Source organism: Athalia rosae, chromosome 3 (assembly GCF_917208135.1).
Source record: "Athalia rosae chromosome 3, iyAthRosa1.1, whole genome shotgun sequence".
NCBI lineage: Eukaryota > Metazoa > Arthropoda > Insecta > Hymenoptera > Athaliidae > Athalia > Athalia rosae.
In genome coordinates this window covers 21,589,761-21,603,521 of record NC_064028.1, presented here as the reverse complement: position 1 = coordinate 21,603,521, position 13,761 = coordinate 21,589,761, and the positions used below count along the sequence as shown (strand labels likewise).

Here is a 13,761-nt window from a genome sequence, read left to right as displayed (position 1 = left end):
TAGGTATTTGTATCAGGAGAACAGGAAACCCGAGGAGGTGGTCCGAGACCCCATGTGCCTCATCGTGTGCATGCCTTCAATCCTGTATATTTAGTCCTACTCCTAAACTGTATGATGGTCACATTACCTTGTTGCTTACAGGCCTCAGCATATACCTGCCTGTGAATTCAATCACGCTTGTATAGAAACCGAAAGTAATAATGTAGCGCTCTAGAATATCACCACTGGAGATGGAAATTCTGGCCAAAAATTGATTTGGTTATTAGGAGGAGGTGTGGGGCAAAGGGATGCAAACTTAAAGAAACAAAACTTCCTTGCATATTTACAAATTTTATATAAATATTCTTATTATTTTGTCTTATTACATTTTTTTCATCCTAAAATTATCGTAACAACTACATATACAATACCTAATAATTTTTGAATAAATAGGTTTCATTCGTACATAAATATAATAAGTGTGAATATAAATAATATGTAAAATACTGCACGATTCTATGTAATATGTATATACTTAATATGTAGTATATAAATAAAAATATCGTTCCTATCAATGTCATGATTATTATTATTACAATAAACAATACTAGATAAAACAAAAATTTTCGATTAATTTAACATTAATTTTAAGACACAACATTTTGAGCACATATGAGTGTTTTTTCTTCCAACTTTCTTCCCAGTTCACTTTACATCTTATAATAAATCGTACGGTACCACATGGTCACGATATTGTATACGAATTTCATAGTGAAACTTAGTTTACGTCATTTCATTTCAATTTCTAACTTAATTAATAATTATTGAGTAATGATCATAATTAAAACAAAAAAAGTTTGCAAAACAATTATTAATCCTTTCATATTTAAAGCAAGCGATCAGACGTGGTACGAAAATATATTACTCGTGTTATCTTTCCTTTTATTTTTTCAATAATACGAATTATCCTGATAATCAGGGTACTGAATTCCTTGATGAACCGATTGACTTGCATCTGGCCTAAGTAAATATACGCTGTGAGGTCTCCCGTTGAAATAATAAGGGGCTTTATCCAACTTAGTAATTTGACTATCGGGCCTTTTTGAATTTTGATAACTCGATTGCCATTGATAAACACCGGTCGGTTTACCGTTGCTTACAAAATCTATAGGAAGATTTATGAATGGATTTATATCGTTGAATTGTGAATTGTACAGATTATGAGGCGATGACGGTCTGTAAAGATTTTGTTGCACTTGAGGTCGAATGTGATGAGATATTTGCGGCCTTAGGGGAGCGGTCGAGTAAGATGGGGGTTGTGAAACGTAACCCAAACCCGGTACGAACATGTAAGGTGTGGGTGGTAATCTTATGTAATAAATATTGCTCTCCTGGTAACGTTTTCGTCCACCATTTATTCCACCTATCGGAGATCTTTCTTCGGTACCTTCGACTTGCAACTGATCGTCGTACTGGAGATTATTAAAATTTGGGATCGCCGATATCTGAGGCACGAACGGGTAGTCGATGAAAAGTGCTTTGTGCTTCCTTCCCTTTTTCTGTGAACTTGAAAAGGAAAAAGACTTTTTCCCTCTGGATGATTTGGTCTCGGTGGGTCGATCCTCATCTTCCTCATCCGACGAGGAAGGGATCGCCGCATTTGTCGTCAATTGTTGATTAGATTCCGAAGACCCCCAGTCGTCTGAGGAACTGGACGAATCCGCTGCTGACGACAATTTCATCGGGGACACGTCGCCAACGTCTTCCTCGGAAAGTGCTTTCAGTTGATTATCAATCGATTCTTCTGACCGAGCCGTCGAAGCGGAGGTCAACAGGAAAAAGAAGAGAATAAACGGCGTCATGATCTCCACCTGAAAAAAGAAAAGAAAGAACAAAGTTAAATTAAATTAATACTCCAAGATTCCGTGAGGCCAGAAAACGAGAAAAATTCAAATTGCGATTACCCAACGCCACACACGAGGCCTTCTCAGATGCGTATTCAAGAAATTACGGTACGTAATTTATGGTTAGCGAATTACACAAGTCGTTCGCGTCACTTAAAGTCACATCAGAATATTATGTGAGGTAAGGGCGGTTTAGCGAATTTTTTCTTTCTTCCTTTTTTTTGAAATACCAAACGCATTTTTTTCATTCTCTCGGACGTTCTTGGAAGCATGACAAAGGACTTTACTGATTCTGATATTAAAATAGCGTTTATAAAATAAGATAGCAACGATAATTTAATCCGCGCGTGCTTATGGTTTAAAATCCGTGAGCATATCAAAAACGAGTTATAACGGAGTGTAGCAAAAATCGCATCTTTTCTGTCATAACGTTTTTCAGATTCCAAATATGTATTCACATGTATTTCACCTTCGACGCGTGATATGAGAAATAAATTTATATTCAAAAAATAAAACAACAAAAATAACTACGATGAGTAATTGAAAGCGGGTTGTAGATAGTTGACGAGTCACGCATTCTTCACGCCCCGAGGGAGACCTTCGAAGGCCATCCTTAGGCCATCTCATCCTATTCCGTTCCGTGAAAACGAGGAAGATGACTACCACGTACAGCCTAAAGACCATCGGTTGGGTATTATGTACCACCATATAATTCAGGTTCCCAAGGAATCCCCAGATAAATATCACAACTCGATTACAACATCGTATGGGAAACAGGTATGCGTTTTACTTATAATAAATGATTTATTCTCGCGTACGAATTGTTTTCTGCGGGTACCAAATTGGATGTCATTACCTGTATTTTATACATGTATGTATATAACACGCAATAAACGATGATAATCGAAGATCGGAGATTTGTTGGATCAAGAAACGATTCTCGACTGTTGTCGAAATTACATACCACGGCGATCTTCTGATTCATTTTATTCTATTTTCTCTTAGGTTTTTTATGTTTCCTGTAGAGACTGAAAAACTGATCAATTAATGACTGTTACAATATTGAAAGTATGCCGATGTAACAAAACCTCATTACTATAGGTTCACAACAAGAGCGTTAAATTGATATCGTTTTTTTTGTCGGTGTTTTTTGAGCTCCATCAAGTTTCTAGAAAGGGGCATACACGTATAACAAGTCAAGTCATACTCGGTTGATTAAACACTCGTCAAGAAAGGGAAGCAAAAAAATATTTATTGACGTCGTAATCCGAGCGAAAGTTTTCATTATTTCTTCGGAATTAAATTCAAACTGGATGTTTTGTCTCCGTTTAAACGACGATAAAATAAAAAAAGAAGATGTGAAAAAATAACGGATAGTCAGAGTAAAGTTCTGATAGTTCGCGTCGGTGAAGAAGATCGGCAGTCGAGTGAATTCTGGACAAAAGAAAAATCCCGTCTTAACGATCGTCGGTCAGAAATCGACCGAAGATTTTCAACGTCAATAAAGAGTGAAAATTTACAGATTTCTGTAGAGAAATCGGTTGACTGTTAACCAAAGTGCAACATTGCAGAGTCGGTAAGACAGTTTCGATCGATCGATCGATCTACGAATGATACCGATGACCGGTAAATTAGATCGAAATGATCGATCGAAGCGATCTAGATCGACTGAGAATTAACAGGAGCAAGATCGTGTGTACGATACGTAAGAAGAAAAAGATATACGCGGAATCGATGAAAAAATTTCGATTGACAGTTTCCGCTAGGACACGTTTTACTCCACTTTTCACGATCTCGTACAACTAACACGACATACATATAAATTTTTTCCCCTGTCTTTCGATCTTCAACGGTTTTTTTCCTCATCTCACAACTTTCACACGATCTCATTAGTTTAACAAAAGAACCTTCACCCTTGAAACTGAAGCGAATGCCTATTTTCAATTCGAAAAGAAAGAAGAAAAATCGTTCCCCTGTTTCAAATCTGGTATACATGATAAAACGTATATAAAACTTCACGTTTCGCCGATAGACTCCTTGTTTGGAAGGAATGTTATACATTACTTTTTATTGCTATCATTATTATTATTATTATTATTACGGGCGTGTTTCGTGAAATGTAGAACAACGGAAAGAAGTTCCGTTTCGTAATTCTGAACTGTGTAGACTTGAAAAAATAATCTCTTACACGAGCTAACGTAAGTTTTCATTTGAAAATTTTACAATTTCTTAACCATCAATCGTTCTTATTTTATTATTTACCCTCATCATCGTCATTATTATCAATATCAAAAATTACTAATATCCTCATCAACGTGGGATTGATTACCGATATGTTTTATCAAATTTTTCCAAGATGCGGCATATTATGTGGATATGATAGTGATATTGTGCACGTACAGGTACTACATACTTTTTATATACGCGACTGCTATGTAAAATATACATAAGGTGACAATCGAGGTAGGTATATTTGTGGTTTGCGTTCATCCAGTTTCAGCAATTTCATTCTTATTATAATATACGAGGCATTAACAATGGGCCTTAGGGGGGTTCACAGAACTAACGGAGTCCCGTGCATGCGGTGATCTTTGACGTGAAGAAGAATAAAGAAGCTATGGAAAATAATAGAGGAGACGAACAAGGCGTAGAGAGAGAGAGAGAAGAAAAAAAAAAAAAGAAATGAGAGAACGAGATGAAAAGTTGAAGAAAAAAAAAAGTGGTGCAGGAATTCGTCCGATCTTTCGTAATTCAGTTTTCGTTTGACGAATAGGTAGCTAGAGGTGTGTGAAGTGTGAGCATAAAGGATCCGCGTATCCAACTCATTTAGTGTTGAAAGGATTCAAGATTATCCTTGATACATGCGTTCGCATGGGATAAAATAATTATAATGCTCATAGTTCGTGTCTCTTGACATTTATTCCGTTTTTTTGTCTATTCTTCCCCAATTCTTTCTTTGGTCTCATCGTGTCTCATTCTTGTTCTTTTCTTTTCGGTTCTTCTATTTCTTATTCTCTTCTAGTTTAGAATTCACGCGCGCGTGGCACGAGCCGGAAGAGCAAAAGAACTGACGAAAAAAAATTTCGTCGTCGCGTTGTCATGTATGAAAGTATTTTTATTTTACGATTAGGTATTAGCGTGCCTATAAGTATAATTAAATGTATGTAAGAATCATATATGATTTGGAAAGATAATTCTATGAATAATGCAACTATATTACAGCTTGCATATAGTATAATTACGATGTACAATTTTCGAACGAAATTTTTCAAATTAGCCAAGCGTACGATCAATTTTCCAGATGATATCATGTAATGGTAATTCTAAGCGATCTGAACATCGAAAGGTGTATGATGTATGTACGTGTGTGTGTGTGTGCATGTGTATATATTTATATTTTACTTATTTATTTATAACAGGCACGCATCATCGAGCATTTGAAAACCCGTTTAACAAATGATCCGAATAGGTATAGTCGGATATGGCGAATCGGTTATTTATGGTGAAATTATAAGGAGTGAAATTTTTTAAAAACCGAGTCTTCTATAATGAATCAAATATATATATATTTATCTATCTGGACGTTATACCGTACGTACAATGGATTAAAATCGAAAGCTGCGATTATAATAACAAGGATAATCAATTAATTATACATTCTATGCGAAATAGAAAATGTTATGCACGATTTTACGTAAAATTCGCGTTTCTATTTAGTCCATCGATCATCATTCTTCATCTACTTTTTTTTTCATCCATGTGATTCAGTTGCCCAGATATATTTTCCTCATAAAAGTCAAATGTCACAGAAATCGTACCGGGTCACCGTAAGTAAAAAAGTATTACGGTTAATAATCCTAAACGCGTGTTAGAATTTTTTTTTTTCGATCCTCATTGTCGAGCTTATACATAGGTATATGGGTAATAGGTATGTACGAAACGCTTATATAATATACACATAATTTTTCACACCGAAGACGAATGATAAAAGCGCGTACAGATTTTGTTTGTAGTTTGTCGAATTAGGTTTTCTATGCGCAGAATAATGACGGTCATCATTTATTTCAAAGATCCTCGCCATTCATATTCAGAATTTACTAGGAAGTGAAACTTTAGCCCGTTGAATATTCTATGTATATATATTTCTGTACGTTATACGTATATACCGCACATATATATCTCTGTTGTTAAGCTAGAAGCGTGCGAAAACAACTTAGGTTCAATTTTACAACGTCGTCTTGCAATATGGGCGGCTCTGGTTGCTCTATTATACAGTAGTAGTACCTATATTATACCTGGATGTGCAAGTATCACCGGTATGGTACAGGAGTCGGAGAACGTGTACCTACATATTTAAGTATTCACGGTACACATTCTGACGCGCGTTATTACTCCTCCCTCGCATGCGGAAATGAATAACTTGTTAGTTCACACCGATGCAGGTTCTACAAGGTTCAACTTATGGATGAAGTTCACTTTTTTTCTTCTCTCTCTTCGCTCCGACCAAGTATAACACAGACATTTTCGATCCGAGGGGCAAAAAAAGGTTCCCCGATCATGCAACGAACTTGTCCCAATTCTTATTTTACTTTTGTCAATTTCATTTGTATGACAGTTCTAAAATAATATTTCTTTTGAAATATGAATTTTCTCCGATCAATTTTTCAAGCCTGTCAACGCGACTCGTCGTATCATTCGAACGGTCTTAAAACGAATTTCATGTAGCGTTAATATTTTACAGACAGCAGTTATATTTAAAGATGGCGACTCCATTACTTACAGCATCTCAGATAAGTATAAAAATATTCCGTTGATGCCACAGTCACGGTAAATTTTATAAGCTGTCGAATAACGCATATCATAATCTGCGCTCCCCGTTTCACAATACCAAAGTAGTCGTCGCTTTGCGGCCGAAATTATATCGCGAGATGACGAGAAAAACTTGTAAAGCGTGACCCGCGACGCCTTGTTTCAGATTATACATTATACACAATTTTTAAACCACTCCCATTTTTGCTTCCTCCGCTTCTTATATGCACCGGTATTAATCTCAGTTTATTCCTCAGATTTTTCGAGATCGATTTCGCTTTTTTTATCGAGGGAAATGAAAAAATGAGCATACGCAAGAAGTTACCGATCGCCGCCAAGAAAACGGAGCTTTTTCTTTTCGTTCTATTTTCATCGCCATAAAAATTGTCTTCTTCATTTCTTGACTCTGTAAACGAGTAAATAATGATAACAATTAGTTTCCCAGGCCTACGGTAGGTATATAAGTAGCGTTCTCAGGTCGTTCGGGTCGTCCTTATACGACGTCCTGAGACAAGCTGCCGGCATCACGTTCGGAATACATTCGTAACAACTGAATACCAACTAAGTTTTGTTTGAACTTGAGAAATACCATGGGGCATTACGGTGTGCGGGAGGTTCACGCAGGTGTATACCCATAGCGACGTTGTAAAATCGAAAATGAAGAGGAAGAAGAATGAAAAAAAAAAAAAACAGGAAAGAACGGAGGCGCTCCGTTCGATCCACCTGTACAAAAGCGATTGAAAAAACCAAAAAATGGACAACGCGACGCGGTGAAAATTTACGCAACAGGCTCTCGCCGTTTGCCGTTTTATTTTCCGTTTTCGCGAACCACGCTGAAGATCAACGTGTCCGATCGTTGTCTCGGGAGCACGTTGCAACTGCAGAGTCGCGCGAAGCCAGGGCCTCGTATCTTTCGTACGTACGTACGTACGTATACGTATAATGGTATGAGTTTAACATCGCCTGGAGTTATTTGTCTCTCGGATACGATTTTATCAAGATCGAGTCGGCGAAGTTCTAGCGGGAGTTGCGGGCAAGCGCCATGCGATTTATTTGCATTTTCTCAGGTTGTAGGGATATTCGCCTACCACCTAGCGAACGAGACGGCGCGACCGTAAGAACAAAACCTGCACTCGCGGAGGCCTCGGTTATGCGCCGTAAGAAAGGCTAAGGGAAAAGAAACATTATTATGTTGTTAGGGTTCCATCTCGAGGAGCGTAGCGAAATACGCTACGACCCACGACAAGAACAACAAGAACGCAACGACTCTTTTAACTGTCACAGATTCTTACGCGTTTCGTTTACCGGTTGTGTTGAGGGTGACGACGCTTCTGCGAGATGATGTATCGTCATCCGAACGCCGCATTTTTTTCGATAAAAATTTTCAGAAGAAACAATTATATTCCGAGTTATTTATTAACTCTCGATCCTCCTCTATTCGGTCCATAACGGTAAGTAGGTATATAACCGAAAAGTTGGTATCCTGCGCAAAAATTTGAAAAAAGAACGGGAAAAAAAAACTACTTTCTTACATCGCGTGTGAAATTTAGAAAACCACGCGCGCGCGCGAAATCAATCGATTTAAATATATTACCAGAAGCGCGTTTCTCAGACGCCATGTGTATAAATATGTTGTCGGTTCTCGCGAAATTTATACAAAATTAATTCGTTCGTTTTTTTTTATTTCATTTCGTTGCATGTAATACGTAGGGGTATGTGTGTAGATACAACCCACACCTACGTTCCCGTGCCTAGCTACCGACTTTTCAAATTAACGGCAGTTGTTTTAAAATTCAAGTCTTCTTTTCGTCTCGTTAGAATCGTCGATAGAATACGAGATTGATTTAAAAAACCGTACAGTCCCGTTGTGCCACAGATATGTTGTACGCACAATACACCCTACGTACAGTAAATTCTTGCCAATGCACTTCGTCGATGGTTATCACACCCTGTACGATTTAAAATTCGAACTCTATTTTCCGTTACGGCTAAATGCAGCTCTTCGCCACAGGTCAACGATCCTACGGTGTATAAATAGTGCACTGAAAATCGTGATCGGTTTTTTTCCTCTCGTTGTTTTTTTTTTTTTTTCACTTTTTTTCTCATCGATTCAAATCCCGCTAACATTTGCACGGCGGTCGTGTATCCGCACAGGATGTGGAAGGACACCGCAACAAGCGGCGTGCATTTATTGAAAAATAAAAGCCGAGAAAATCGTAATCGAAGAATGGCGGATGAAAGCGAGAAGTATGGGAGTGAAAATATACATATATATATTATATACTTGTATATTTAAATTAGGGAAAAATTGAGTCATCAAAGTAAACTCGTGCGTGGTTAATTCATGATGCCGAGTATAAAAGTATAATATGCAACGGTTTCATGGCCCGTGACTTCGCGACGATATTCAAATTATTATACATTATATTATAAAGGAAAAGCAAAGAAACGCGCCGTCGCTTCGTTTAATGCTATAAATATAATGTTCGCGATGCAAATTACGATCACAACTATGTATATAATATAAGTTATTTATTTATTCCTTTAGTAATTTTTTAAACAACATTTTGTCCAACGGAGAGTAAAAAGTTTCAAGGAAATATTTAAAACGAGAAGAGTAAGACGAATGAAACGTGATTACGAATTTGAAATGTTAATAAAATGGCCCTATTTCCGACCCCTCATATGCTATTACACATTCTTGAAAAAGCACCTCAGGGTGGTTTTGAAGCAAGCTTTTATTAAATGGCCATCAAGAATACGTTCTCTAACCACATGGTTTAAAGATTTTATACCGCGCGTATTGAATAACCGATGTAGATATTTAATACCGCGTGCATCTGAAAATTGATAATAAATGTATCGTCGTTGAAAAACTCCTCCAATAATTCATTCCTATGTACCAAATCGCTCCCGGTGAAATCATTTTTTCTTCATTAATTCTTTTTTCTCGTTCTTCTATCTCGCTGGTTGGTAACGTAATTTCAGCTGCATAGCAACACATTATATCAGGAAATTCTTGAGAAACGAAATTAATATCGTATAGTTTTTTGGTTCTTTGCTTGTTGCTAATTTACTTGCAAAAATACTTTTGTTTTTACGATTCGTGGCATCGATTCACAGTTTTTATGTCCTGTGGTCTTCGACAACCGGATATAATTTGCGTCGATAGATTATTTACGATTGTTCTCGTACTTTTTTTTTTTTTGGTTTCAATTTTTTTTAGCCAATATTTTTAGATAAGTACACACAGGTATGTGTATATTTAGAATATTAGAGGCTTGTTCGTAAAAATTGAAAGTTTGGCATTTAATTAATGGACAAATTACATATTCATCAAGGTAACGATTTTAAATCACGCGAGGGGCATTATTGTATTATATTATGTTATATCATATTATGTTATATTATCTAATTGCGTGATAATTAATTCTAAACTTTAAACAGATGTGTATAATTAGAATACACGCGTCTTCGTTAAAAAAAACCGTAAAGATGAATTCAATTTTCAACAAACTAATTAAACCGAGAAGGTATTACCTACGTTATAATAAAAATCCATTCGTGTATGTTATTCTTCTTTTTTTTGGCAAATTCAAATTCATTTTTGTTGAAGGTCGTTGCGATTAAAGTGCAAGTGTGGAATAAAGTGGAGGAGAAGAGTTGGAAGAAAAAATTGAATCATGTACGATCGTATCGCTCGAGCGAATTTATAGGATCAATTATTCATAAACTTCTATATCCGTGGGAATGGATGAAGATAGAGAAAAAAAAAAACAAATCGATTGAGATAAACTAATAAACAAAAAACGAAGATTCAACTTATGTTCAAACTAATAATCACAATTACAGCTATTTGCCGAGCAATGGTTTTAGTTTCCTAAGCACATCGTGTGAAAAAAAATTAATAGATTGGATAATAAGATAACCGCGTTTTTGGAAGCCTCGTACGTATATACTATATGCCAATTTTATTTATTACATATAAGTACATTATACACATTATACCCGGCAATTCTGCCCGCGTTTTTTAGTCTCTGCAATACATTTTACAATATATCTATAATGTACCGACGTACACGCCTGCCACTAGTTAATTTTCTCTTTTTGTTCTTCCCTTTTTTTTTTTTTTTCTTGACATCCCATTATGAGAATTTTTTTGTTAACTCCGTACACACCTACGTGTATATTTGTTCTATTTCATTTATTTTTCCTCAGTTCTTCTCTCGCGTTTTTATAAATAATTTCGCTCAAAGCGCGCGTGCAGAAATGCAAACCGAATATATATGTACGTAAACATGTACTTGCAAAGTGCAAGTGAAAGAAGTGAAGATCCTTCGTTCTTTTCACTTTTTTCTTTCAATGGGTATTCAATGTTTAATTTTGTACGTACAGTACCTACGTTAATTCACAGGAAATCTTATTATTTCACAGGATCTCAAAGAGAGAGAGAAAAAAAAGGACAATCCGAGTAACGAACTAGACCGAAGCAGCCTGAAACAATATCATACATAGCGGCGCGTGCAGACTCGTGAGAAAGAAAAAGAAGTGGAAAAAAAAAGGCATCCGCTACCCGCTTTTCGTGTATAAAACTTTGAAAAAAACTCCGACATTTAATACAGACACATTGACATGTGCGCATATACATAAAATCTCGTCGTCCGTCAATCCGGTCTTGAAGCGGGCACTGGGTTTTTGGGACGCGAAATCCTCACCCAAGTTGTCGTAGCGGCGACAGAGAAAAAAATAATATACATATAACCCAGACGAAACGTAACTAACTTCGATAAATGACGCGATAAAGAACGAAAAAAATTCATGCAATTTTTCCATGATACGCGTACGATAATGTCTCATTTTTGCGAAACAATAGGGTGTACGTATATGTGTATATTTTTTAATGGACGCATCCAAGGTACCATAATGGAGTACATCTACCAAAAAAGATTGGGATCGCGGAAGAGCAGCGGCAGCTGCATGACCACGGCAACGACTTAAGTACCGGGTATGCGAAAATCGGCGGGAATTTCCGGTAAAAAAAAAAAGAAGACGAATTGTTACCGTCGGATATCAGATCACCGTGTATGGATCTCGATTTTCGATCCGCTCGTTAAATCGGCATCCTAAAATTTTCATATTTTATGCCCGCAGAAATTATAGCGTGGATACTACGGTATTACACGAGCTGCAGTAAGTTGCCGGAAGTTAAATATAAATCGCGGAGAAGAAGAGAAGATTAAATGAGTGAAGAAACAACAATTTTCTTCTTTTTTTTTTCGCTCTCATCAGATCTTGAAAATTTTGTTCGCTGCCCTTCGATTTTAACGAAGAAAAATATCGTTCGTATTTGAGTTTTTGATTATCGAATCCGTTCAAGTTGTTGCCGTATAGCAGTATCTAAGTTTTTAGATAATCGAAGATGACGCGGACCGGTCGACGCTATAATACGCATATGACGGATCCACTTTGGCGGTTTTCTGCTCGCGACAAGCGGGGAATTTGGAGTTATCTTTCGTATATACCGTTGCGGCGATTTTGATATTACCTTTTTTTGCTAATCGGTCGTCTTTTTTTCTCTCTTTCTTCGTTATCGGAATCTCTACTGCACAGCGTATCTACCTATATTATAGCGAATGTCTATAACTGTGATTTTATGCCATTTTCAACACGGCGAATTATAGAATAACAAAATATCTATATATAAATAAAATCCCAGTGTCCCGATTAACGTGGAAATATACATGTATTTAAACACATTCATAGGTGTACTATAACGTAGAGTAGAATCGCGCGATTTTATCTAGGAATGCAACCACCATGTTCATAAAAAAAACCTTGAATTTACGTAAGAAATACCATAACGTCCATTATTTACAGTTGCATGATGAGAAATATTTCTAGGACACCGAGTTACATTCAGATAATTACATATCGCTAATTGGATATTTTGTTTCCTTAATTGTTTCATGTCTTTTCTTATTCATTAATTTTCTTTTTTTTTCTTCGTTTTACGTTAATATCTAATTATTTTTACATACCTATGTTTATGTGCGACCTCGAGAATCTTCGGCGGTGAACAGCAGCAATAGAAGACACTTATTACTTTTACGTCACTGCAGATTTCAATTATTATTACAATAACAGCCAACGTTTTGAACGACCTTGATTTTTTTTTTGGTTTTAATTTTTTTCGTATCCGTTGCACTTCTGATGTTAAATTTATTTCATCTATATTATAATTTAATTCGATTCTATATTATTTTATCCAGATAATCATCTACAGCTCCAACTGAACCGCATATTTATTTATTTATTTACTTATCCTTACAACAATCAAAACGACCCTTTTTTTTATCGATTGCATGTATCCGGCCAAGTTAATAAAAGATTTTTTTCTTTCCTTCGCAGATTTCTCAAATTACTCCATTTATTTGGATCTTTTTCCTTTTTTTCCTGGCTGGAATTGAATTGCTTTTGATTTTACGTTACCAGCGAACGGTATGAATTCAACTGCAGTCGCGGCGAAAAGATATTAATTATTTTTTTTATTTCCTTCCAATAACCGCGACGATTTTCGCCGATATATTTCAACGTTCATCGATAATATTAATACTACTGTGATTATTATTATTATTATGATATGCGAGACTTAGATTACGGCTTATAGTATCAGAATGAACGTTATTCTTAAGGTTTCCCCATACTTATGCTCGACTCCCCACTACCTTAGAGTTTAGTTAGCGAGTAGATATACCTCAACATCCCAACATCAACTTACTCTTCTTGGCCTGCAGATATCCAGCCGCCAGAGCTTATACCCGAAAAGAAGAACGTACTTTCTTCGAGAACGTCACGTCTGCACGCCCCGGCGCGGTTCACCGGCGTCCCGACGCTCTTCCCGTTTCAACCGCCTTTATGTGCAGCATGCATACTCGTACATCTATCGCAAATATACTATACATCTATTCGTATGAATAAAAATTGCCCAATTTACTGTACTGCAATTTTTTTCTTCCTTGTTTCTTTCTTATTATTAATAACATAACGATCATCATGGCGATACGAGATC

The 13,761-nt window shown here is 36.4% G+C and overlaps 1 protein-coding gene across 1 annotated transcript; it reads right to left on the bottom strand.

Moving 5' to 3' along the window:
* Positions 1 to 340: 340 nt before the first annotated feature.
* Positions 341 to 13,357, bottom strand: LOC105689391. Its single transcript, XM_012406377.3, has 2 exons — positions 12,731 to 13,357; positions 341 to 1,850 (listed from the first exon to the last, which is right to left on the bottom strand). The coding sequence occupies exon 2, from the start codon at positions 1,839 to 1,841 to the stop codon at positions 930 to 932; it is 912 nt and encodes a 303-aa protein (XP_012261800.2). The 5' UTR covers positions 1,842 to 1,850; positions 12,731 to 13,357; the 3' UTR covers positions 341 to 929.
* Between the last annotated feature and the right edge of the window lie 404 nt (positions 13,358 to 13,761).